This window comes from Hoplias malabaricus, chromosome 6 (genome assembly GCF_029633855.1).
Source record: "Hoplias malabaricus isolate fHopMal1 chromosome 6, fHopMal1.hap1, whole genome shotgun sequence".
NCBI classification, from domain to species: Eukaryota; Metazoa; Chordata; class Actinopteri; order Characiformes; family Erythrinidae; genus Hoplias; species Hoplias malabaricus.
This window is the reverse complement of record NC_089805.1, coordinates 41,787,864-41,812,913: the sequence shown is the minus strand read 5'-3', so window position 1 is coordinate 41,812,913 and position 25,050 is coordinate 41,787,864. Positions and strand designations below refer to the sequence as shown.

The window sequence follows — 25,050 nt, the reverse complement described above, 5'->3', positions numbered from 1 at the left end:
TTTGTACTAGCTAGGATACACGTTCTGTCTGAAGCACTTATGTGATCTCTAGATAAATGTGTTTGCCATGCGTGTGTATGGATGTATGTGTGTATATTTGTCCACGGATGAAGGACTACACAGAACAACCAACACAATGTGTGCAGCAACAGATGAGCTGTTGTCCCTGACTTTATGTCTACAAGGTGGACACTATATATATTATATAGCCCAGAATACTAAGCGTACTGAGTTATATGACGTGCATTTTCTACTCTTCCATGGAGATTAGGCTATAAAAGCTATGTACAGCACTGTAAAGCAGCTGAGTTCTGTAATTAAAACGGGGTCTAAACATATTGGAAGTGTCGATAAGGGTAGTTCTGCATGGACGCTGAGGGGCGACAGCGAGGCGAAGTTCATTTCTGCCTACTTCTCATACCCTTGTTTCTTCTCCCACCTGTTTTGCACCTCTTGGCTTTGTTTTGGCTATGGTCCAGCGCTTTGATTGGCTAATCCCTCACCAATAATCATCTCGTAGCCAATCAGAGCACAGTAGACGGGCTTTTTGCCCGAAAACGGGTGTTAAAAACACAAACCCGCGTTGAGTTGTTGTGATTGGCTGAACCAGAATATGGGCGGAGCTTTCACGCCAATTCATTCATATACTGCTGCTAACGAGGTAGAGATAGAAAGAGAGAGAAAGCCAAGCGCAGGGGAGAGAGTGGGAGATTGAAAGAGTGCGAGGGCTCTGGGAAGTGAGAGACGGCTTGATGTAGGGTAGAGAAAGAGAGGAAGGCAAGAGAAGGTCGTTTTATACGTTTATTTACTACTGCAGGAACGGTAGACCAAAGAGGGGGACTAACAAACAGCTCCAGAAATGCTGTGCCACATAACGCGGCCGGACTCCGTGGTGATGGAGGTGGAGGTGGACGCCAAGGCGAATGGAGAGGACTGTCTAAATAAGGTCAGTTGGCTTTTACACGCTTTTAACACCGTGTGTGTCGAGGAGAGTCGTGTTTTTCTCGCTGCCGAACGTACGAGGCGGTACGTGTATCCAACGGCTGCATCATTTAAGGTGGAAAGAGGAAATTAATTCGAAGCCAAAGCTAATTACAACAGTTCCCGCCTCGTTATTACTGAGTATTTCGATGTGGTTTGGTGTTAGAAAGGTTTTAAAGCTCTTACAACTCAATTTTATGCGTTTGTATACATTTAAAATGACCTAAGTGTGGATAAATGACAAGTTTTGGCTGATTTTTAAGCGTAAATACACAAACTTGTGTACACAGCTAGTTGTTTAGACTGGCTATGGCTTGTGGGGTGTGTTTTGTTTGTTTGTATTTTTTGTGTAAAGTTGTGCAGTGAAATGCCATATTTATTTAAAGTGTTTTGGTATTTTCTGTTGGAAATTCAAAATGTGTGGTGTAATTTGACCAGAGGTGTGGAAACATTAGCACACCACAGTTTAAGTCTCAGGTTGAGAAAAGAATTAAAACTATGGGTTTCTTAAGGAAGCCTACTTTTATCTTTATAGTCCTTGTAGTTATTTATGTCCTTCTTAGTCCAAAGAGACCACCTAAGAGCTTTCTTGCTGTGTTCTATAACGAGAAATGTATCTAGTACGTTTTGCATGATATGAATCAGCTGCTTCAGGTTTGTGTTACTGTAAGGGTTTGCTGAAGTGCCCTGTTTTCCCTGAGACACTAGCAGCATGGCTGGGGTTACTATAGTTCATCACGGCTCTGTCCTCGCTGTGCTGAAACATGAAGCTCATCCTCTGGGCTACAGTCAGAAAAGCATGGCCCTTCACCAAACCATCAAGTATGTGGCATACAATCAACCCACTAACTGTCCTGATTAATCCAATTAGTGCCTTTTATCCTCAAGTTAAACGCTTGGCCAATCAGCAGCCGCAGCATAATGTATTCAAATCCTTACATCCTTACGTAAGACCCTTTTCTACTCCAGCAATTTTACTCCCAATTCTCGGGGGCCTTTTCCCCCCCTCACACCAGCAGTTACGTAATGGACCTGCTCTTTAATGAGTGCACTGTTTTTGTTGTAAAAGTGATAGACTGGTAGGTAAAGTTGTGCTAGGATGGGATACAATTGCACAAATCAATTTTCTGGATGTTGTATCTTATAGAATAAATGATAGTAATTTAAACACAATTGTTTGATCATCTCTTCATTATTCAGTCGTTGGGGTGTAGTGGTTTCTCAGTGGTTTAATGGGAGGGTGGCTCAGAGGAGAGAATATCTCTGTAGCGATGGTATACATCAGACCTGTGCTTTTTAATCTGCAAAATGTAAAATAATGGCATTGGAAAAAAATAATGGCGACGCATGGCATTGGAATTGTATTGGTATCTGCAGATATTTGCTTTTTATGATGGATTTGTTTATTAAATACTAATGTAGTGTATTAGCTGCACTACTTATGATCACTGGGTGTTGTTTATGTTTAATCGTTTGCTTATTATGTATATTACTTTGAATGTATCTATTATTTTTATAAATAAATTTCTTTTATAAAGAGTTTAAAGCTGTGACCTGCCTATGTATAGGATACGGTAATATAAGATAGTCCCACAGCAGGGTAATGTGTTGTTACAGCAGCATAAGATTAACAAGCCACACAAGGCATGGGCAGCTGTGAACAAGTGTACTATCATCATCGGCTCTGAATATTCCCATATCGGCGCATTCGTAGTTAGAAATGAGGTTTGAAACCATTTGAGTCGTCCGGTACTTGACCTATGATCCATTCCATACCTGAACAGCATACCACTTTCATGATGTAGCTTTCTTGTTTGTGAGGCCTCTCTCGGATCATTTCAAAGGCACCTCCTCTGTCTCTCGGCCTTGTACTGACTCGTCGTAATTTTCCCGCAGGTATGTAGGCGATTGGGAATCATAGAGGTGGACTACTTTGGCCTGCAGTTCACCGGCAGTAAGGGAGAGAACCTATGGCTGAACCTGAGGAACAGAATCTCTCAGCAGGTGGACAATCTGACGCCTTGCAGACTACGCCTGAGGGTCAAGTTCTTTGTGGAACCTCATCTAATACTGCAGGAACAAACCAGGTAAACGGGTACAGAGCGAGGAACCGCATTGCTTTTGTCTGTGTGTGTTGTGGTTGTCGTACTAGTGAATAAGTGCCTGGCACCCACTACCTGTATAAAAGTCTGCACCTCACAGAGAAGCAGGAAGGACGCGAGTGCGGTTGTGGGTGAGTAATTAGAGAAGTTTGAAAAACGAGGGGGAAGTACATGCTTTTGAGAGTCAAACAGAGAAAACGCTCAGTATCTAACACCCTCCCCAACGCTAACTGCCTAATGTCATGCTTCTGAGGCCTCGTTCTTTTGTAGGTGGCTTTTTCAGGGCTAAAGCTTAACGAAGAGAAATCTGGGTCACGTTAAAAATTAAATATTTATGTGCAGCAACTTCTCCTTAAAAGCTGCAGTAGATACACATCGGAAGAAGTCATGAGACAGGGCAGAGAGCAGAGATACGGCACCCAGCCAGGCCTGTGAAGTTTGGTTTATTATTTTCTGCTTCTCTTCCGGTACAGTGGAATGTCCTGTAGTAACCTCGCTCGCTCAGGGTAACTCTAGGTCATTGTGTGACACAGGGGCCCCGGAGGCCACTGGAAATTTGATGCCTGCTGAACGTCTTTCCCCCCTGGGGCAAACCAAGCCCAATTCCCCCACCCCCCCAACACCTACCACTTTGGTTTATTCCAGTGCTTGTGCTTTTTTTTGCTTTTAATTCCCTGTTTCTGACTCTTTTTTTTTTTTTTGGCACATTTTGGAAGTCTTTGTTCATTTGGCCGAACTGACTCCCTTTGGTGAAAGTGAACAGGAAATCAGATGCCAGCTTACAATTCTCCAAAAAAGGACGTCCTCTCTCTTGTGAAACATCCCTAGCTTGAAAAAAGGGGAAGAAATCCACACACATGGACCACAATCTTTCACATTTATTTCATGTGTTTATTTATTTATTTCCGTGAGGTGGAACAAAAGGAAAAGTAACTGGTCAAACTTTGTCCGTATCAGGCGTCTCAAAGCGTTTATTTCAACAGATCAAACCCAGTAAGTTCTCTCCGATCAGAGAGATCCGATCCCGTTTTCCCTCGGGTCCGGAATTTCAAAGCGTCTACACGGAGAGGATGAGGTGATTTATAATTAGTTGGAATTGTTCAGACGTGTGTCACGTAACAGATTTCCTTTGTGTCTGGTGGTGTTCCCCTGGAGTTTCTGGACTTCCAGCTGAGAGGGTGGAGACATGTGCCTGGAAAAGACTCTCTCTTTCTCTATCTCTCTCTGTTTCACTCTCTCTCTCTCTCTCTCTCTCTCTCTCTCTCTCTCTCTCAAGCTCTGCTAATTCTAAGTAATTTTCCGTGGAGTGCAAAGGGATTTATTTTACATCAGGGTTTTATTTTTTTTACCGTGCTGGTTTAATAAGTATATGATGGGCACTCACAAGACACAGTAGGTGAAATTTGTACCTCTGTACAAGGCCTTTAATAGAATGTCAGTTTGCCCCCCACTGTAATGTGTGTGATATACAGTATCTCACCGTGATAAGGGTTAGTCATAAACGTACACAGCGCTACATTATGTAACAGGTCATACCATTTGTGCCTGTGTCTTCAAGACCCCAACCCCCTTCAGCAAACAGCTCTTATCAGCCTGTGGAGATAGCAGTGTGCTCCAGCGATTGGGGATGTGCGGGGGGGGGGGGGGGGGGTGTATAGACTTATTGCCTGCTGCTTTATCCTCTTCAGAGAGAGCCACTTTTCTTTTCTTCCTCAAGTGACATCCAAATGTCTTCTGCCAGCTGGCTGTCCTTCTCCAACAAGTACTCGATTCATAAGTGTTCCCTCCACACTGACACACTTACTGTTTATTTATATCCGCATTACTGGACTGGTCAGGGTTTCGAGGTCTCATCGGATGACCATTTGGCTTCCCTCTGACCTCTGGGACTTCCAAGTGGGTTGTAAACAGATGTCCATGGGGCTGATTATGAGATGAGGGAAGCAGTGTTGTGCTGCTAATTAAAAGTCGCACATGCTGTAGTTGGTTCTGTAAAATTTCCCAGGGGTTCTTTCTGTTCCCTCTCCCCTTGCAGACAGATGTAATAACACTTAAGGGCACGGGTCTGGGTGGAGGCCCGGCTGAAATTGCTGGCTGCAGAAAACAAGACTGCTGCATGTGTGGATAATTTGAGATGAAGGGTGTAAAATGAGAGCCCTCATTGGGAGGGTCTCGATCAACATTGGGAGGTCCTCGACCCTGACCATGATGCAGCTTATGTTTACATATAGATTTTTCTACATATTAAAGGAACACTACGTAGGACCCCTAGTATAGTTCATTGGTGGGGTGGCGGTTTCCTACCCTCCTCCAAAAGGTCAGTGAAGCGTCAATGGTTTAGAAGCTGCAATCTTAACGTAAAAACGTAATACACCCTGCACACGTTCTCGTAATTTATGTTTTTAAAATAGTTCAGTATATAATTAAACTCTACGAAGACGGGAATGGCCTAAGTGGGGTCAGAGTATGCTACCGCTGGGGGGGGTTTCCTGTGTCGACACTCTCGTTTAAAAGAGAGGAACTGAACAGCAGGCTGGTTGCACTTCATGCATGGATTACATCACCTAGGAAAACTCATTCTGAGCTTTGGTCCCCACACTCGGTGGTGCTGGAGGCGCTCGGTGCCAGTTCTGCTGTGCGCTTGTTTCCCGCGGCGAGAGGATGGAGTGCTTGGAGGAAGAGAAGGAAACTCTCAGAATACAGATGGCGGTCTCTGTTTTCAGCCAGGCATTTCTGACTCAGTCCTGACTGCATGGCACGCACTAAACAGTGAAAATGCTTCTTTGTTTGCCCTCTGGCAAGGCCAGAGCGAGCGGGTGTGTGTTCACATGCAGGCGCGTGTGTGTGTCTATGCAGAGATCAGGCTCACATTCTAACCCTCTTTGTGCTGTCACCTTTGCCCTACATTTATCTCAGGCTTGGGCGCATTGCATCGACCGCAAACGAGCTCTCATGTACATTCTCACACATACACATGCATACACACAACACAGCTCTCACACACAGGGAACATGCTTTAGGTTGATTTGAATTTCACATTAGGCCGATGGCTCTTTCTTTCCACCACTCATTTTATCCTCCGCTGTTGGAGCGAGTGAAAATTCACTCTCAACTTAGTCTGATTAGATACGACCGAGAGATCAGAGGTCTCATTCATAAACCATTCGTATCCACAGATTTGATCTTAGACCGATCAAATGTATCAGAAAGTCACGCTCGATTTATAAAATATGAATTTGGTCACATGATGTGCTTGGGATTGTGCAGTAATGAGGTATATGGGCTGTTCTCTTTTCGTTAGGGACAGTTGGCTAAATTACTAGTGCTAGTTAATTCTGCTATTCTTCCTTTCTAATGACTGTAGCTTTGATTATAGCTGGCTTGCTGCTATTATGTAGAATTTAAGTGAACTTTTTTTGTAGTTAATGATACATTGATAGCTTTTAATTTTAGGTATCTTTCTAATTGTTCCTTCTAATATTTTAAGCTAGCTACTATGTATCATAGGGGTGGCACGGTGGCACAGCAGGTAGTGTCGCTGTCACAGCTCCAGGGGCCTGGAGGTTGTGGGTTAAAGTCACAGTTCTCCCTGTGTCTGCGTGGGTTTCCTCCGGGTGACTGTCTGTGAGGAGTGTGGTGTGTTCTCCCTGTGTCTGCATGGGTTTCCTCCGGGTGCTCTGGTTTCCTCCACAGTCCAAAAACACACATTGGTCGTTGGATTAGCGACTCAAAAAGTGTCCATAGGTGTGAGCGAATGTTTGAATGAATGTGTGTGTATTGCCCTGTGAAGGACTGGTGCCCCCTCCAGGGTGTGTTCCTTCCTTGCGCCCAATGATTCCAGGTAGACTCTAGACCCACCGCGACCCTGAACTGGATAAGTATCGTAGCTGTTCGTCCGCACTCTAGACGTAGAACAACAAAAGTTGTTTTTATATTGTAATTGTTCAAAGAAAACATGTCTCCTTTTTTGTTGATCATTAGTTTACTTCATCGTGAAGATTTCATGATGAACGGACCAATAGAAAAGCATTATAAATGTAATGTCAAGAAGTTTTTATTTTTTTTTCTGCATTGTAGCCATTTTAAAGATGCATGCTTTTCTTTCTTTTATATAAAAGTAGTGTGTTTGTAGTGGTTGTTTTGTCCTGAAGTGCATTTATTAATTGCCCCCTATGTGGCATGTCAACCAGTGTCACTTCACGGTCAACCTGCCATTAACTCAGCCTTTAACCCCGGACCCTGGCGCAGTGTGGAAAACAGAGGCGTGACAAATGAATGTTTGTTGTGTCGAGTTTAGACCAGGATCTAGTACAGAACGTGCATGGGTTACATATCACAGCTAAAGGTCTTTCTTTCTCTCTCTTTCTCTGTGTCTGTCATGTTGCATAAGATAAGCGAGCCTAAGCAGAGGCCTGAGGTGTGGTTATGTAAGACTGCCAGCATGCTAGAAAAGGCCCTACCACAGCAGAATACTGTCTATGTTCATAAATTGTCATTTCTAAAATTAGACTCTAATATTTATTAATTCCCCCCCCCCCATTTACGCCAAAGGCCAGAGCTGTTATTCAGTGTCTTGTGTAGTTGAGTCAGCAGGAAAGGCCCCATGGGCATGGAGCGGCGTTCACGTGTGTCTACGTACGTCCAAGCCTTGTGTTTTAATTACAGCGCTGAAGAAAATCCGCGAATGAACAGCCCTGAAGAAAGAGGGCCATCTGGAAGGCGTTAAAGCTGCTTTGTGGAGAAACCCTTAAAGGATCAAAACACTGCTATTGCTTCCCACTGCCTTCAAACACTCGCACTCACAGACCTAGTGTACATCGTACTGTACGACGGTTATAGATCACCTCAAATGTCTGTTTCCTTAGCTCAGATCCGGGGTCTTGAGTTGTTGGACACAGTTGTGGATGCATTCTGATCTGTATGTGTGTGGAGACCTGTATGCGTTGGAATTTATAGTTAATTGCTCTTTGGTAGGAAGTTAAATAATAAGATATCACTTGTGTGCGTCTGTCTCTAGTGTTGTCTTGTCTTGTCTGGCCTCGTCACTCTCCCTCAGAGCGGTAATGTGTTCTGCTCTATTTTGGCCCAGAGCTGTCTGAAGTGCCGTTCACTCTCCTGCTGAGTGTTATCTGGCAGACTTATAAAACTCCAACCCTTTCCAGGATCTGAAGTCCAGGAGAGAATATAACTGCAAACCAGACAGCCACATATAAGTTCTACCTGCGGGGTCATGTCCAGATCTTGGGGCTAAATTTAGAGTCAGTGTGGTTTTAAAGTCTGAAAGTTTGGGACAGGGGGTTTAAACCAATATTTGATGGATTTGGTCCTCTGTGCTTAAATTGCACAGTGATTACACACATCAGCACTGGGAGATGGATATCTAGAGGACACACACATCAGCGTCAGACTATAATTCCAGTAGTGGTTCATCTTTAGTTGCTGTGTGTCGCTGAATGGAGAAGGCAATCACAGGAGGTTTGAGTTGCTTTGATGTTAGCAAAATTGCTAATGAGTTGGATGTCTTTTGTCTGTCAGCAGCTACATAACTACACTTTGATATTTGTCATGTGCTGCTAGAGACCTGAATGTTCAACAGTAGTTTGTGTTACCTTGTGTTTTAACATGTCTACTAGTACACAAACTACAGTGTTAGAAAACGGTAAACTACGCCTAAAAAGGAACAGGTTCCCAGAGATGGAGCTGATTTACCTGACTTCACACAGTTGGCCTGCAGCTCAGTGTGTTCTTGGCTAACAGGGCGTTTTCATGTGTGTACGTTTAAGATTCTGGTCAGGAGGCAGTTATTCTGGTTATCCAGAGAGGCCAACTCTATTAACACAGAACACTACATAATGGAGGAGACAGTTGCTGTTTTTTAATCATTAATTCCCCTACAATTTAACACTGCCCTGAGGACCAAGGAACAAATAGCGCTCTGAATGCAAAATTACACGAGCATTCAGTCACGCAGCTCAAACACTCTAAGCTCCACACTTGGAAACATTTGTCAGGGACCGAACATGTCTGTTTCCATTCATGTGTTTACTGACATGCAAAGTGGCCACTGTTTGAGCTGCAAACAGGCAGAGACTGTGCAAACACTTTGTTTTTTTTATTTATTTTGGAACTTAAGGGCCAACATTGCAACTGTAAATTGCAGTTCAGGCTTGTATTGGTGTATTTAATCTTTCAGCCCTTGCTCTAATGCAGGAATGGACAATCCCACAGCAGACACTACTCGTGTCTTGGTATATGGGCTACGTTTGCAGCAAGGGGAAAATAACAGTTTCATTTTGCTCCAAACCGTTCCTTTCAGCTGAGGTTCAGGGTATTTTTGAGTCAAAGTAAAGACAGGCTGACGTCTCTGCCTCCTCGTTCTCACCCCACGCTCAATCCCCGCAACCGGGTCACCAGCAATCTCTCAATCCGTTAATCTGCTCCCATTAGCCTGCCTGATTACCACTGGAGCTGCAGAACAATCGAGAGAACATGGCGTCCGGAACAGACATCTGATACAGCTCCATCATCACTACCGTCTCTCTGCGGATCTGTGACTCCAGCGCCATGATTAGTCAGATCAAAGTTGGGGGACACCTGGCCTTCTGTCTGAGTAATGCACTTGAGCGCTCGGGGCCTTGTTCGACAGAGTCATCCTCAGTGTGAAGACCAGCTTTTGTTTAAATAATGACTTGGCCCAGATTTAAAGTTTAAACACCTGGAAGGTTTTAGTGGGGTTTTTTCTCTTCTACTGTTTGTAGCCAAAAGATGCAGAAAAAATGATTATTTATTAAAGAAAAGCCTCCATCATCGTACACCCAGTGTTTAAAAGTATGAGGCCATTGGCTGTGAGTGTCGAAAATAATACAACTGGCCGTATGCCATTGTGGGAAAAGGCTGATTCTGTTGGTAAATCCCACATTGAGATCACAACAAGGGGATAAACAGTGCAGCGTAATTCTTTGGTTGTTTAGGTCACTAACTCTCCTAATACGCTTGGCGTTTGCTCGTTCCTATGCACATTTGCATGTAAAATATTATGTAGGTGTCCCAAGGCACTGTGTGGACAGGGTGTTAACAGACGTGTAAAGACAGTAGAGGTTTTAGAGTTTCCAGAAACACATTTTGGGATTAAATCTCGAATATGCATCTTAAGGGCTTTTAATAGCTGGTGTTTCCAGTCCCATGGTTTACACCTACTTGCATTCCAGTGACACACACACTCCTGTTCCTGTCACATTACACAGGTTTAGTTTGCTTGACCGATAGTAACCTACGTCTCCCTGGAGGTTAAACCCATAACGCACTCTTGGAGATGAGGGCAGTGTTTGTGTTTACTTGCATCCACCCAGAGCAGATTCTTGGGTTTCGTTTAATGTCTGATTGTAACTGGCTGCACAGCACACGCTTCACCAGGGGCAGTTCACTGACAAACGACTTTTTGTTAGGTTCCGAGTGCAAGGGATTTTTTCTGGTTAAGAATATTCAGAGTCTGATTGTCCTAATTATGGTGTCTCTGACTGTGGGAGGGTGGTGATTAAGTCTCCTTTTGTGTGGGTGAACAGTGTTGAGCCAGTGCAAGAAGCAAAGGAGTTTACTCCAGTTCGTTGACCGATAGTAACCCCAGCTGCATAGCTCAGGCATACGCTGTTTAACCAACTCTAAAACCGCATTGTTTCGAGCGCTGCTTGTGAGATGTGATGCTGATTGGCTGCTGGGAAGCCGTCTCTAGGCAAAAGTTTTAGGTTTCATTTGAGAGGGCCTTTTTTTTTCTTTGTTGTTCCTCGGCGTGGGCCTGACATTTGACGAGTCTGGCACAATGACTCCAGCTGTAACCGAGCCTATAAAGAACCAAAAGCCAAGGCAAACAGAACAAAGATTGCGCTTGAATTAAACCCTGATGTCTCCCTGTGCGTCTGTAAGTGTGTGTTGCTCATTATAACTTGAGGAACTTCTCCAGGTTTTCATCTCCTGGAGAGAGAAAAAAAAAAAAAACCTCAACATTGAGCAAGGAATTGTCTGCTTTCTGCCTTTATCTCCCCCAGCCCTCGTCCCAATCATTTGCATATCAAACAGACCCCCAGCTGTAGGGGATGTGGAAGTACGTCAGGTGGTCTGTGTGTTTTGGATTGACTGTGTGATCACACCAGAGGCTTTGTGTTCATTGGGCTGAGTGTTAGTTCTCATTATTTTCACCGTGCTACTGAAGATGCCTCGCCTGTTGACTTTTTATTGAAAGAATGTGGCGTGAAGTTGTAGCTCTGCTTCGTGCCGCTCTGTCCCCTTTATATCCTCCATCTGTCCCTTACATCATGTGCTGACCCAATTCTTACTGCTTGAAGGCTCCTGGCGTTTGAAAATCAGTTGTTCTAGTGACGTGATCGAGTGTAGGGAAGTGTGTGCTGTATCAGAGATCACTGTCCTTTTACCCGTGTTCTGTATTCAAAGGTTTGGGTCCTGGTAAAATACCGTGTCTAAATACGTACAGCCTCTACAAATTACTATGATGGAGTTTTAGGGACCACGGCATTGAGAAGAAGAAAAAAATAAATAAAAATAAGATTCCAAGAATAAAGTCAGAATTCTGAGAAAAATCTCAGAATAATTCTGAGAATATAGTCAGAATATTTAGAGAAACACAGATTTGGGTTATTATTTATTATAATGTGTAGACAGACAGACAGAGTCTGTGCGCCATAGAGTGAGTTCTCAAAGAAGCAATCAGAATTATTTATTAAACGTATCCACACGACTTATCGACGAAACCCCGTCAGTGCAGCCCCTGACTGCGATGCGAACGGCGTTAGTTTGTTGTACGAGTTCGAGCCGTAACGCGATGGAGCCTCATGGACACGCCAGCGTTCAACTCGCTCTGGACCCATCATTTTCGTGATCATTAATTGTATCCTGTGAAACTACACGCCCTCTTCTGAATAAACGGGTTCGTGCACCGATTCAGGGGTTAAATACTAATCACACTGTGGTCCTGATGTGGAGTGTTTATTCCTGAAATCTATACCATGGTAAGACTTGAGCAACACACTGCACTCCACAGTTACACTGTGTGTCTGCCTCATTATACGTGTATTAAAATTATTCCAAGATTATTCTCAGAATTCTGACTTTATTCTCGGAATATTATTATATATTTATTTTATTTGTTTCCAATGCCATGGCCCTGAACTCCATCGTAGATAACAGACTTTTGGTTATTTTATAATTAACACAGAATGTAGCCTTTGACGATGTTATGGCACACACTTATTTATCAATAATCCCAGAGTTGTACCTTTTTTAAAATGGCTTCCTTCTGTCCGTAGAGGATTGTGTACACTTACTTTCACTTAGAAAAGCAACAAAAAAGTCATTTGCCAAAGGGCACCCAAACGTTTGGACACAACTGTACTTCTGTTAGTGAAGTTGGCTTTGAGGTTTTAGGAGCTTTGTTAAGATACAGTAGGGAAAGTCGTTCCCCGACATGGACAATGCTGCATGTTACTGTAAACCCAATAAAGGTATTATACCTCTGGTAATCCTCTCAGATCCAGCCCCGGTTTGTGTCCTTGGCAGCCCATATCACTGTGTCACGTGTTTGAATGTTGCTTAGTGGGACAGACCTGTAAGTCAGGGAAAAGAAAAACAACATTCCAGGATTCATTACTCCTTACCTGAGGCGTGTTTACTTTGGGCAGGTTCATGTTCATCACGGTGTCTCCCTTGTTATGAAGAGCAGGTTCTACCTGAATAACGATATCACTTCTTTAAATGAATTCAACCAATTTTGGCAAAACCTTAGCATTGTTCAGTGGTGGTGATGTGTGTGTGTGTGTGTGTGAGGGGTTTGTTGTGAAATAGTAGACCACAGTAACTACTACTTGATTTCTTTACGGTGGTTAGAGATGAGCTAGATCTTTTCGGGACACATCAAGTCCCTTTATTTACCGTCGACAGCCACCAGTGAAGCTCTAGGTCGGGCTCAGACGTTATTTACAGCAGCTCTCATGCTGTTTGTTACAGGGCGCTGCCAACAGTTTATTGCAGTTTTAAAGTTAGTTTGAAAATATTAATATTCACAAAGCCAAGAGGGTTGGGTTTTTTTTTTTTTATGAGCCCTTTGGGAGACAACACAAGCCAAATGGAGAGGAAATCACAGGACTGAGATGTCTGGACAGACTTTGTAAGCAGACAGTGCCCCTGGAAGGCTAAGTAAGGAAACCTAATTGGACACGGTGTTCTTTTAAATGTAACGTAACACAAGGAATTTGAGAAATATTTATGGACAATATATTAAAGAGCCAATAAAGAGCTACTGAGGCCTGTTTGGCTGTTGGTGAAAGTCCACACTGAGCTTCGTACACACAGGGCTGGGGCACACCTGTCACTTCGACCAGTTCTGACCACTCTCCATTTCAGTCCGAGTCAGCAGCCTGTGGTGGGCTTTTCCAGCTCCAGACCGAAGGATTCGTGGAGCACACTGGCTCATTGTTCATACGCGTCTGTTTCTGTATCAGAGCATGTGTCCACCCGAGCAGCTGGACTTTTCCTGAGCAGCTGGAGTCCTACTTGGTCCACTCCGACCAAGCTGCTGAATGTTCTCCATATAAGGAGACCCTTTCTGTGTTTGAGGCTGAGGTCAGAGCACTTGACCATAGGGACTGTGTAGGAGGAGAAACATCCCTGGAGACCAGCTACTACCATAGTGCCCCATAGGATTCACACTCCTTCCGCTCTGCACTGTTTAATTGTGTTCCCTCGTTGCAAGTACATTACATGGCCAGGACTTTGTGGAAAACCTCTTCCCCAAACCCCTTTAGGATTAAGACTTTAAACAGGGACCAGACGGAAAAGGGCAACATGTGGACACCTGCTTCTCCAACGTTTCTTCTGAAATGACGGGTGATAATAGGGAGTTTGTCTAGGCCTGTCACAGTAATTTAATTATCGGGATATCGTACAGTATATGGACAATTTGTACTGACCTTGAGTTTTGTTTACATAAGAATGAACGTCACCCCCCACCCCCCTCGTCCTTGCTCTGTTCTGTTCACTGGTTTTATCCTGTTCTCTGTTCTGATTTTGGTTTCAGAACAATGGTTTTATTTTGTTTATTTAGGATTATTATTATTATTATTATACTCCATTGTCTGAGTTTTCTTAACTACATTTTGCTAAAAGTGCATTGCTCTTTAAAGATGTGTAATTATGTTGTTATATTATCATTATATCAGTGGAATAAAATGGTCTTAAACTGACTATCCCAGAAATAATTGTGATAAACGAATGTATCGACCACAAAAAAAAATCCACACACACCAGTAAAACAAGGTAAAAACGAATGTAAAAACAAAGTTTGAACTGTAGTAACCCTGGAAAACACACACTAGCTGAGACTTGTTTTAATGATGTGTGAGTTGCCTGTCTGTCTCAGAGCAATTTTGTGTGTGTATAAGATTACAGTGATAAAGCACACGACTGAACCAGCGGCTCTTGTTTCATAGCACCGCGGTGCGGAGAGCCCGCCGCCTGTAACCGAGAGTAACCTCTCGCGCTCCTGTAGGTAGCTCATCACATGTTCTCTTGTTCTCTGATGTGAGGAGGTAGCTCTCTCCTCTCGGCTCGGCTCTTTGTCTCGCTCTGTTTATTTTTCCACGCCTGCATGAGTAGTACGCATCCTCAACATCTTGTGGTTTTTGTTTTGATCTTGTTCTTTCTCTCCCTTGTCCACATCCATTATTTGGGCGCACGCCCCTCCCCCTCTTTGTCCAATGTCAATATTTACCCAGCCGAGGCTTTTGTCGGCTCGAGCTGATATGCGTTGGTTTATTTTTTTTTGTGGAAAGCATCACCTCAGGTGGGTCTGAAGGAGCCGAGAGAGCAGGACTCCTCGCAGTTGGCGTTCATCTTCACGTGGTTCCACTGATGGTAAACAGCAGCTAGAGTAGGTCATTGGAGAATGTTTTGAAGGGACATGGTTGTGTGCAAACCTGTTAAATTGACTTTTTTTAAAAAAGTAAATGTATTCTCTTCAATTTACCTGCGGTGTTAATGGTGGCAGCTGTGGTAAATATTGATACAAATATTTGTAGCATAAACAAGCCTGTTTGAGGTTACTGAGTGGCTATATATAATATGAGGGATGTGTTTTTACCTCCTCTAGATGTAGCGTAGAAGTTAGAGAAGACTCTGTGTTCGTGTCACATCACTAAAGGAACTGAAACGGGTGTCCATGTTGCTGGTCGGCAAGTGGTCAGGGTAGAACATGGTCTCAATCTACCCGCTCTGAACATGAACTCAGGGTGATATTTCTGGCCCAACTCAGTGAATTTCCCTCCCAGTCTGCGTCTGATCTTTGGGCTGGTCTCAAGGCAAACGCTGAAGATATCTCTGAGAAGACGGAAGGGTGGTGGTCACTGAGAGGGCGGTTATTTAAAGCCAAACATTTATTGTCATTGGATTTGGGCCTTTTTTGCTGTGTGAAAACACACACACACACCAGATGTCCATGTCGTCATCACCATCATCAGCCCCTGACCTCACGACCTAATCTTTTTGGCTGAATGCAATCAAATTGTCAGCATGCATTCTGAAAGATTTCCAAAAACGCAGAGGAACCAAATCTCCTTGTGATGCCCTTGACTTTAAAGAGGACGTTTGGAATGTCCCCACACTTGTTATTATTTGCAGGTATTTTAATTTCCTGGTTACGTGGCACTTGGAGACTCCCCCGTTAATGATCTAACACAATTTTACAGGGAAAAATAAGCAGTGACTCATTTTGGTACAAAGATGAGCAGAAGCACAGTTCAGTATTCTCCTCAGTTATAATATAATCAGTATAATCTGTGTAAGTGGTGTCATGACTCCCGTTTTTTATGCTGTTGACTCTGCTTCTTTGAGTTGTCAGTGTGTTTTAGAAGAGAAACAGGCTGAAGGAGAGTACACAGTTGAAGCATGAAGATCAGCATTAGCAGCGTAGAGTTACACCTACATCCATTTGTGGTGGTGTTATTGGAGCGAGCTCATGTTGTGCGAGGGCTTTTGAAAGCTCTTAATTTTAGGCGGATAGTGTGTGTGTGTGTGTGTGTAGGCCTTATCACTGTGGAGCACTCTGCCTGGGTGGTGTGTTAGAGCCTCAGGTTCTCCTTCAGCTCTACTCCAGTGCTGATAAAACAAACCCACAGCTCTGTGTGAGGAGGCATTGGGAGAAAAGGAAAATGCGGCTATGAAAATAAGTGTTTGTGTGTAATTGAAAGTAACTCTGAGGAAGCGAGAGTCCTTATTTCTGCTTTTAGCTGTAGTAAAATAGTAAAAGGGTGGTGCCCTGTGGATGGATTGGGGAAACGGTTATTCTGTTTGACCACTGTCTATCTCTCTAACCCTCACTGACCGGATAGCCTTGTGCATATATTCTCCAGCCCCAGGCTCCTGTCCCTCTTCATCACTCTCTCTCTCTCTGTGTGTTTCCTCTTTCTCCAGACACCTGTTCTTCATGCATGTGAAGGAGGATCTTCACCGTGGTCACCTGCGGATGTGTTCGGAGCAGGCCGAGGAGCTGAGCGCTCTCCTGGCCCAAGCTGAGTTCGGAGACTACAACCAGAACACGGCTAAGTACTGGTACACAGAGCTGTGCGGAAACGACCCCGACCAGACCACCGTCAACAGGTACTTACCACAAGGCACCAATAACCAGCCCAGATTGCTCAGTAACTTTGGCACAGTATTCAGTGTCTGACCTGAAGCTTATGGAGTCATGAGCCAGAGGAACTGAAGAGCCCTAATAATAATATAATAATGGAGGAATAAAAACATATGTGACTGCTCTGTTGGCTTTTGTTATAGGACGTTAGATTATCTAGAGAGCTGAGATCAGATAAACGAGTTGAAGAATTAAACTTGTCTGGACTTCAGTAGATGTACGTAATACCCGCGTCTTTCCCACTCTTAAAGGAACTAATGTAACCTCAGCTGCTTTGGCACACATTCCAGCGCCTCTCAGACACACGAACTACATTCCTCACTGGACACTTGTTCTGCGGACTACAGAGGAGAAAACACACCCCACTATCACAGCAAATAAAGCCATTGCGGGTGCAGGATGCTGCTAGAACCAGTGGCTTTCTGCTGAAATGAAACAGAGGCTTATCTGACCTGAGGTCTGAACAGATGGGAACAGTGTGCGCTTTAACAAAGCAACACTAACCACAGTTTCCTTTTTTTCAGTGCCAATCTAGCAGTTTTTCTAACTGCTTAGCCCTCAGATGAACCTCCAGGGTACTGTTAACATCTCGTAAACTGCCTGTTTTCCCTGGAAGACTGGTCTTTAAACCTGAACACTACGGAAAACTACGGCCACAATTTTGACACCTGCTCATTCACCGTTTCCACTGAAATGAAGAGTATGAGTGGGTCTTCATCTGTCACAGTAATATTTTCCGTTGGAGCAGTGGCTGTTGGGACCGAGCCAAAGATGTCAAGTGTGTTTGAGTGAGGTCAAAGGACACAGCTATCCAAGCTCAGCAGTGTTTACCAACACCGGGTTGACAGAGGATTAATCTACTGTGTTTAAGAGCAAACAAAGCAGCTGGTTTGGCTTTGAGCGCCACATCTGGGCGCCAATAAAACACTTGATTAGTCAATAGGTAATCCATTCAGATTGAATCTCACTGCTTTCTCTGGGAGTAAATAACTTGTTTTCTTGAATGAAACAGAGCAGGATATGAGTTACTGGGGTAAAAAAAGGCGGGCATATAGTTTGGACAAAGACACTGAGTCATGACGTGACAGTCAGGAGGACTGCAGTCATCGTGATACATAAAAAGATGAGAGAACTTTAGAAACATGCTGCTGCCAGGATATGATGAAATGACCTTGAAGGGTTCACTGTGAATACACTGTTACTTGTTCTAAGTGTGAGGCAGAGGCGCTCAGCTCTGATCCTTGAGGGCCTTTTATTAAAGCATTAAATGCATTCAGACACAAGCTGGAACTGTTGCTGAAATCTGAGTAATATAATAATATAAAGGTTGTTTTTAAAACTAAAATAAATGCATTTAAAGTGTCTGAGGTGCACATAAATCACCTTTTACAGGTTTAAATCCTCTCAAATGTGAACAAGGCTGAACTTCCTCTTTTAAAGCACACATTTAGGAGGAACGCGCACACATCCCCATTCCTGGACAATGTGTATTATTCCCCCATGTCCTCTGACTGCCTGAAGAACAACTTGACGAGGCCAGCTTTTGTTTAAGAACTGATTTCTCCACTGATTCTGTAATGAAAATCAATGTGTCTTATTGTAGTTTTGAGCTCTGAAGCTGGGCTCTAAGGGGAAAGTGGCTTAAATATGAAAGAGCTGAGTTCAGCAAATATGTTCCAGGCTGTGGGCAGAGATACTGCTGCTTCTTGTGAGATTAACACGCTAATCTGAGACAGCTGTAGTGTGTGTGTGTGAGAATTGCACTTTCCAGTGCATGTGTGCATACATCATTAAAGTTTAAGGAGACGACTTTGTACGGGGGTTAATGTAAGGGTCAGAGCAAAGGGTTACAGTTATGGTTAGGGATCTGATAAGAAATGTCTTCACAAAATGATTAGAAGTCTATGTAATGGCCCCACATTTCATGAAAACAAGTGTGTGTGTGAGCGAGGACTGGAGCTTTCCTGACGGTGCTCAGAGAGAAGGAGAACAGACTGAATAATGTATATCTCTTTGCTGTCAGGAGCAAAGTGTTTCTTCACCACCCCCGGGGCACAAAAAAAAATCAACTTGTCAACATATCGCTTTATTTAATTTATTTATTTAATCGTATTTTCTCTCTGATATTGTTCTAGCGTCAGGTCTGATATTCAGTGTGGCGTTTGTAGGCTGTTCTTCCTAAAGTCTTTGCAAAATGGAATCCAACCCCCCAAAAAAGTCAGTGGTAGAGAGTAGAATGTGAAGTTTACGCAGAGAAAGGCCGTGAAACGTGTGTTTTTAATATAAACTAACACATACTAATCGTCTGTTACCTCTTACACTTAAAGAAAGTGGCCAACTCATTATATTTATTTGCAAGAAACTAAAATAAAGAGATTGTATACCAAGTGTTATAAAATACAGCCGTTCTTTTGCTCCATGTGTTGTGATTGTACTCAGTGTGTTCAGATTTACTAAAAAGGAAGCTGGGTGAATGGGGAGATGTGTGGTTTCTTTGGGCCAGGAGCACATTTGAGAATTGCTCTGTGATTTATATAATGCATGGTATTATATTTGCTCTAATGTCAGTTGTGTTTTTTGTGTTTTCAGTATAGTTGCCCGGCACCAGGCTCTGGAGGGGGTCAGTCAGGCGTCTGTGGAGTATCAGGCTCTCCAGCTGGTTTCCTCTTTGGAACATTATGGGGTGGAGTGGCACTGGGCCCGCGATGCTGAGGCACAAAGGCTTGCCATTGGAGTTGGGCCAGAGGGCATCGCTATCTGCAGAGAAGACTTCAGCTTGGTCAACAGGTACAAAAGGCGTACACACAGCCTACAGCAACTAATACACCATCTCTTGCCTCTCTGGCTACACTCGATTTAAGCAACGAATTACCATTTTAAATCATTTCTTTCAGAGCAATAACCCTGAATTTATGTCTTTGCAGAATTTCCTATCCCATAATCCAAATAGCCACTCAATCAGGAAAGAGCGTGTACCTCACAGTTACCAAGGAAACGAGCGACAGCGTGGTGCTATTGTTCAAACTGATCAGCAACAGGGCGGCCAGCGGGCTTTACAGAGCCATCACAGAAACGCACGCCTTCTACAGGTCAGTTACGCATATGCTGTACACACACACACACACACACAGAGAGAGAGAGAAATGAGGTCAGGGTATTATCTGCCCTTTTTATACAAGATAGTTGGACCTTGAAAAACATAGACATAGCGTAGACATAATCGGACATAAACACTTATCACTTGTCCTCGACGGTAAGACGTCTGACTCGGAGCAGCACCACAGAAGAAAGGCTGATTCACTAAGGAGCCTTTTAGTGGAGGGTTCTTCAAAGGTCAACGTATGTTGCAGCATGATATGAGTTGTATTCTACGACAGGGGGAGGAGGAGGACTGTGGAGGGGGGCTCCTACTTTAAATCGGAAAAGCAGATGCCACCGGAAGTTGGTAGAGTTTAGCATTGGTTAGAAACAGACTGAAACGTTCGTGTTCCTTCTCTAGATATTTACTAAAATATAAGTAAACATCCCTCATTTTTACGTTTAAAACAACTCCATCGAGGTTTGACTGTGTGTTTTAGCGTTTAAACATGGAGCCCATAAGAGACATTTTCTTTTAATTTACACTTAATAAACCAATCTTCAAATATTACTTTGTTTTAAAGCAACTTTTATCTTTCTGGCCCTTGACCACTTCAATATCAGTTAAAGATTTTTCCTAGAAATGCATAGAAAGTACATTTCAGGAACCTTTTTTTAATAGAAACTATATATTTCTGGGTGTAAGTTAAACAACAACCAAAATGAAGATCAAAGAAAGCTGATCAGATAATAAGTAACTGTTTACCACTCTGGTCCAAGCACAACAAGTGGCTGAGGTGTTTTCAGGGTGGACCTTTGGCCGTTGAATCTGTTGCCGTGGTGGTGTTGCGGTAAATGAGGAGGTGGATATTGTTTCTATTCCTTCCCCTAGGAACAACCTTCTGGCTATGTATTTGTTCAAGTGTGTTCCCCCTGTGGCCTCTACCTCAGCCGTAACGCGGCGAGCCACTGGTGATACGCGACATTGTTCTCTGCCGGACAAGCCTGCGGTGATTTCCATCTTACTCTGGGTTATGTTTACACACCTAGACCTTGCTCCCTGGCCTGTAAGAGTGTGGTGGTGTTGTTATTGGACGTGCTCACGTCCTTACACATTAACCAAGAAAGGTTTGGTGATAAAGAATGAGTGTTTTGTCTAGAGCCGCTCTGGCAAAGATTAATCTGCACCGAGCACATTGTTTTAATTTGTATGGGGAGAAATGCTGGTCTTTTCTTTTCCATTGTTTAACGCATATAATACAAAGTTTCTCTGTGAAAACGAGTGCGTCGGCTGTTTCACTTTGAGCACGGCGTGGCTGCTCAGCGTACACCTGTTTGTTCTTTCGTCTCTAAAGCACAGGATGTATACTTCACTCTTATAGGTTCTCTCTCTCTTCACTATATTTAATCAGTATCATTTCTCCTTGTTTGTTGTCTGCTTTGCTTCTTTGAACCTCGTAGTTCTGCTCTCACAGATGGGATCACGATGTTGTTTTTGATACAGTGCATTTTTGCAAATATTTCTACGTCACAGACACCATTCCAGATCATTTCCATTGGGCACCGATACAATACGAATATCTTATTCCAGTCTCCACCTCCCTCTTCTAAATCTTCTCAGAGGATCCAGTGGCACTTGCATGAAAACTGTCCGTTCAGCAAAATGTAGCAGATATTTTTGCTCACTACAGATGCAATAACAGCATTTTTTTTTCAAGTGTCTTACTGATTTGAAATCCAGTTTAACCTCAGGAGTCCTCCATAAGTGCCGTCCTGTGGCTCCGACCTGTTTGTCTCAGCCCTGTGCCCTTGTGGAAGTGTTAATCAGATGTTTGTGGAAGTGTTAGTGCGAGATTTCAGTGCTGTTTCCTCGTCGTCTCTGCTCCAGATAAAAGTCTCATTACTCAGCTGCTTTCAAACCCACTGCTCTTTGTACTCCTTGTCATTTATCTTTCGTTTTTCCCTCGCATTTACACACGTACAGCCCAGAACTTCTCCAGCAGCACGTTTTCTCCTACTACACCAGATCAGCTCAGCTGAGTCAGCACGGGGAGAACTCCATTAACCATAATAACACTAAAACACGCTCATTGTTTTTTTTTCCTCAGATGTGACACGGTGACGAATGCAGTGATGATGCAGTACAGTCGAGACTTCAAGGGTCACCTGGCCTCTCTGTTCCTGAATGAGAACATTAACCTGGGGAAGAAATATGTGTTTGATATCCGCCGAACGTCTAAGGAGGTGTACGACTACGCTCGCAGGGCTCTGTACAACGCGGGGATAGTGGACATGGTGTCCCGCTCTGGGGGCCGCTCTCCGGCCCGTTCGCCCTCGCCGGGCCCGCAGGGGCTGCTGGACTGTGGGGGCTGTGAGCAGAGCCGCGCGCTGGCTGAGAAACTGCAGAAACTGCGAGAGGCGCTGCTTTGTATGCTCTGCTGCGAGGACGAAATCGACGCAGCCTTCTGTCCCTGTGGGCACATGGTCTGCTGCCAGAACTGTGCCAAACAGCTGCAGGTGAGGACACACACATTTACGCAGTTTTCTTGTTTTAAAGGGACAGTTTGGTGCAGTTCTCCCTCTTTGTTCCCATGCAGTCACTAAATTTATGTATTGGACCTACAAACTCTGGTCCAGAGATGTCCTGGGGTGAGCCCAGCAGGAGATTTTGTCAGAGGTGTTCTTGCAGCTGGAAATATTTAGGCATGAGGCAGCACGTGTGCAGGAGATACTCTGGGACATTAGTGGCTCTATTCACACATGCGCTTACTCTGACATTACCCAGAGCTTTTATTAGAGATACTAGTGAGAAAAAGTGAGTGTTGAGTGCTGTGCTCACAAATACCACTCCTCTGGTAAACCTCAAACATTCCTGGGTTATCGTGCACGTGTGAAAAGGGCTTAAGACTTGTTAACTACATTAGACTTCCTTTAGACACAAGTTCTACTGGAATGTCAGAAAAGAGAAATCCAGCACATGGCCCACCACGCTGAAAACTGATGGGCTTCGCCCAGCCTCAGTCCATCCTCTGCCAGCCAGCTGTGAAAAATCAGACGCTCATTATGGAGGGAATTAACCGAGACCATTGGAAAGATTAATCTCTCGGCTCTGCTTCGCCATCTGCAGCAATTCGGCTGTAGTCGTGCCACACACATGCGTCAGATTACACACTGTTGTTCTGCCAAAACTGCAGCCTGCTGTTATTAATGTGACCATATCTAAGGTCAAAGTAGGGTCCTTTAGCGCCCCTGGGCATTAAAGATTAAGCATCATATAGAGTGTTACAGCTTGCAGCTTTGTGGCACGCACAACTGAGATTTCTAGATATTTTTAATGAAAAAGAATCCCAGAATTCCCCTCAAAGTACTGAGTTTCCCTTTGGTATTGGAGTTGTTCCCTCTATGGTCGATCTGGCCTTGACCACATACTGTGCTTGTTCTCTCCCCCCACAGTCATGCCCAGTGTGTCGGTCGGGGGTGGATCATGTCCAGCACGTATACCTTCCAGGCTGCACCAGCCTCCTGAACCTGACCATCACAAGCAGCAGCAGTCCAGAGCCCATCCACAGAAGCATGACCACACACACCTCCACCACCAGCCAAGACTTCTCCAGCAACGAGAAGATCTACCAGACCTGAGCGAAGCCAGCACTCTTCCAACGAGACTCTCCTTTTTATTCCATTACGACTCTGAACTAGAGACCTGCCAACTTTTTACTTCTTTATTTAACTCGTATCAGTTGATCTGATAAACAGCTGTGTTTTTTAATTTAAAAAATATTCATTTACCTTCTCCAAATTTCCCAATTACCATTGTACAGCAAGCGCCAACACAAACAACGCCTGCACTTCTTGGTTGTGTTTTTCCGCTTGTGAAACATGCTTAAGTGAAATTTTCCCTCTCTTCCCTTTTATTTAATTGCATTTTATGTTTTTGTTTTAATCGTGGACTCTCCACTTTCAGTTGTATTAGGTTTTTGCGGTGGAACCGAGCGTGCAGTATTTTTTTTTTTTTTTTTTTAAAGTTTGGTTTGTCATCTGATATTTCTGGGATGTTGAGGGATTTTGGGCACAAACCCGCCGCCCAGTGCGGCTCTGCGTAATAGAGAACTGAACGTCGTGACACTGCTGTGGATGTTCTTTTCCGATGCAGCTCCTGACACTGAAAGACCAGCAGGAAACGAACAGAGGAGGGGTGTAACTCTAATACTGTTTTTTTTGGTGGTTTTGTGGCGTGTTGAAGCTTCTGTGCTGTTTCTAACTCAAGCTCCTGTGAGGTCTGTTATGCAAAAGACACTCGAGGTTCCGTCTGTGCGACGTTAGCTGTTCTTACGAAAAGCTTTGTGGGAGGGAAAAACGATTTTAAGAGTTTAAAAAACTAGAACTATCTACTCTACACTGTCACTTTACCAAGGAGTTTCCTAAGTGTATTACTCATAGGGCTTTGCCTTAATGTAGCAGTAACACCGTGTGTTTGTTATGCATATTCTTTCTTTTGCACAGACTATTGTTGAGAAATGAAGAGGAATTATTTTCTTTACTGCTGACACAATTTATGGCACAGTCACTGCAGGGGATATTTTTTCACTTTGTACAAGTAGAGTTTTGTTTCTGTTTGTTTGAAGCAAAAAACTATGCTCTGTACATGTAGGATCTTTACCGATCTTTTATATTTCTTTGGACAAGAGCGGTATTAATAAAGTTGTGATTTTTAAACATAACCCTGACTCCTCCACATTTTTATAAACATTCCTTCAACAGTTAAAGGTAAGACTTTACTGATACCACGCTGTCCTGAAGTCGGGGGGTCGCTGGGTTCCTCCACTCTTCTAAAAGGTACATAGTCTGGTTTCTGCAGTGCTGAACCAGAGTAATGACAGAGGCTGGTACGGTTCAGTGGAGCGTCACAATGATTTTGATTCTGAAAATTAAAGTTAAATGTACTACCTAGTGTTGCTTTAAGGTTTTAATGTAAATGGACTGTAAAAAGGGTCCTTCACTTTGGCCTGTTTTGGGTGTTTGTGTGTGTTGTACACACCACCTTATTACATCAAGTAACATCCCAAGCCTTTAAAACTCTCTTGCTCACCATATGACCAAAGGTTCTGATAAAATATAGGGTGGTTATAGGGATTTATTATTTTTTGCAGCAGCAGTATCTTTCTCTTCTCTTCTGGAAAGGCTTTAAACTAGATG

At 43.7% G+C, this 25,050-nt stretch overlaps 1 protein-coding gene across 1 annotated transcript; it reads left to right on the top strand.

The window, feature by feature from the left end:
• Positions 1–647: 647 nt before the first annotated feature.
• Positions 648–24,557, top strand: mylipa (myosin regulatory light chain interacting protein a). The gene is made up of 7 exons (XM_066675833.1): positions 648–946; positions 2,878–3,068; positions 16,557–16,742; positions 19,366–19,563; positions 19,701–19,865; positions 21,963–22,371; positions 23,308–24,557. The coding sequence occupies exons 1-7, from the start codon at positions 860–862 to the stop codon at positions 23,491–23,493; spliced, it is 1,422 nt and encodes a 473-aa protein (XP_066531930.1). The 5' UTR covers positions 648–859; the 3' UTR covers positions 23,494–24,557.
• Positions 24,558–25,050: the final 493 nt, after the last annotated feature.

Bases quoted from the DNA above. Each gene is read 5' to 3' on its own strand.
- mylipa (XM_066675833.1), top strand. From the start codon at position 860: ATGCTGTGCCACATAACGCGGCCGGACTCCGTGGTGATGGAGGTGGAG. The intron at 16,743-19,365 runs GTACTTACCACA...TTGTGTTTTCAG, and splicing joins GACCAGACCACCGTCAACAG to TATAGTTGCCCGGCACCAGG. The intron at 22,372-23,307 runs GTGAGGACACAC...CTCCCCCCACAG, and splicing joins ACTGTGCCAAACAGCTGCAG to TCATGCCCAGTGTGTCGGTC.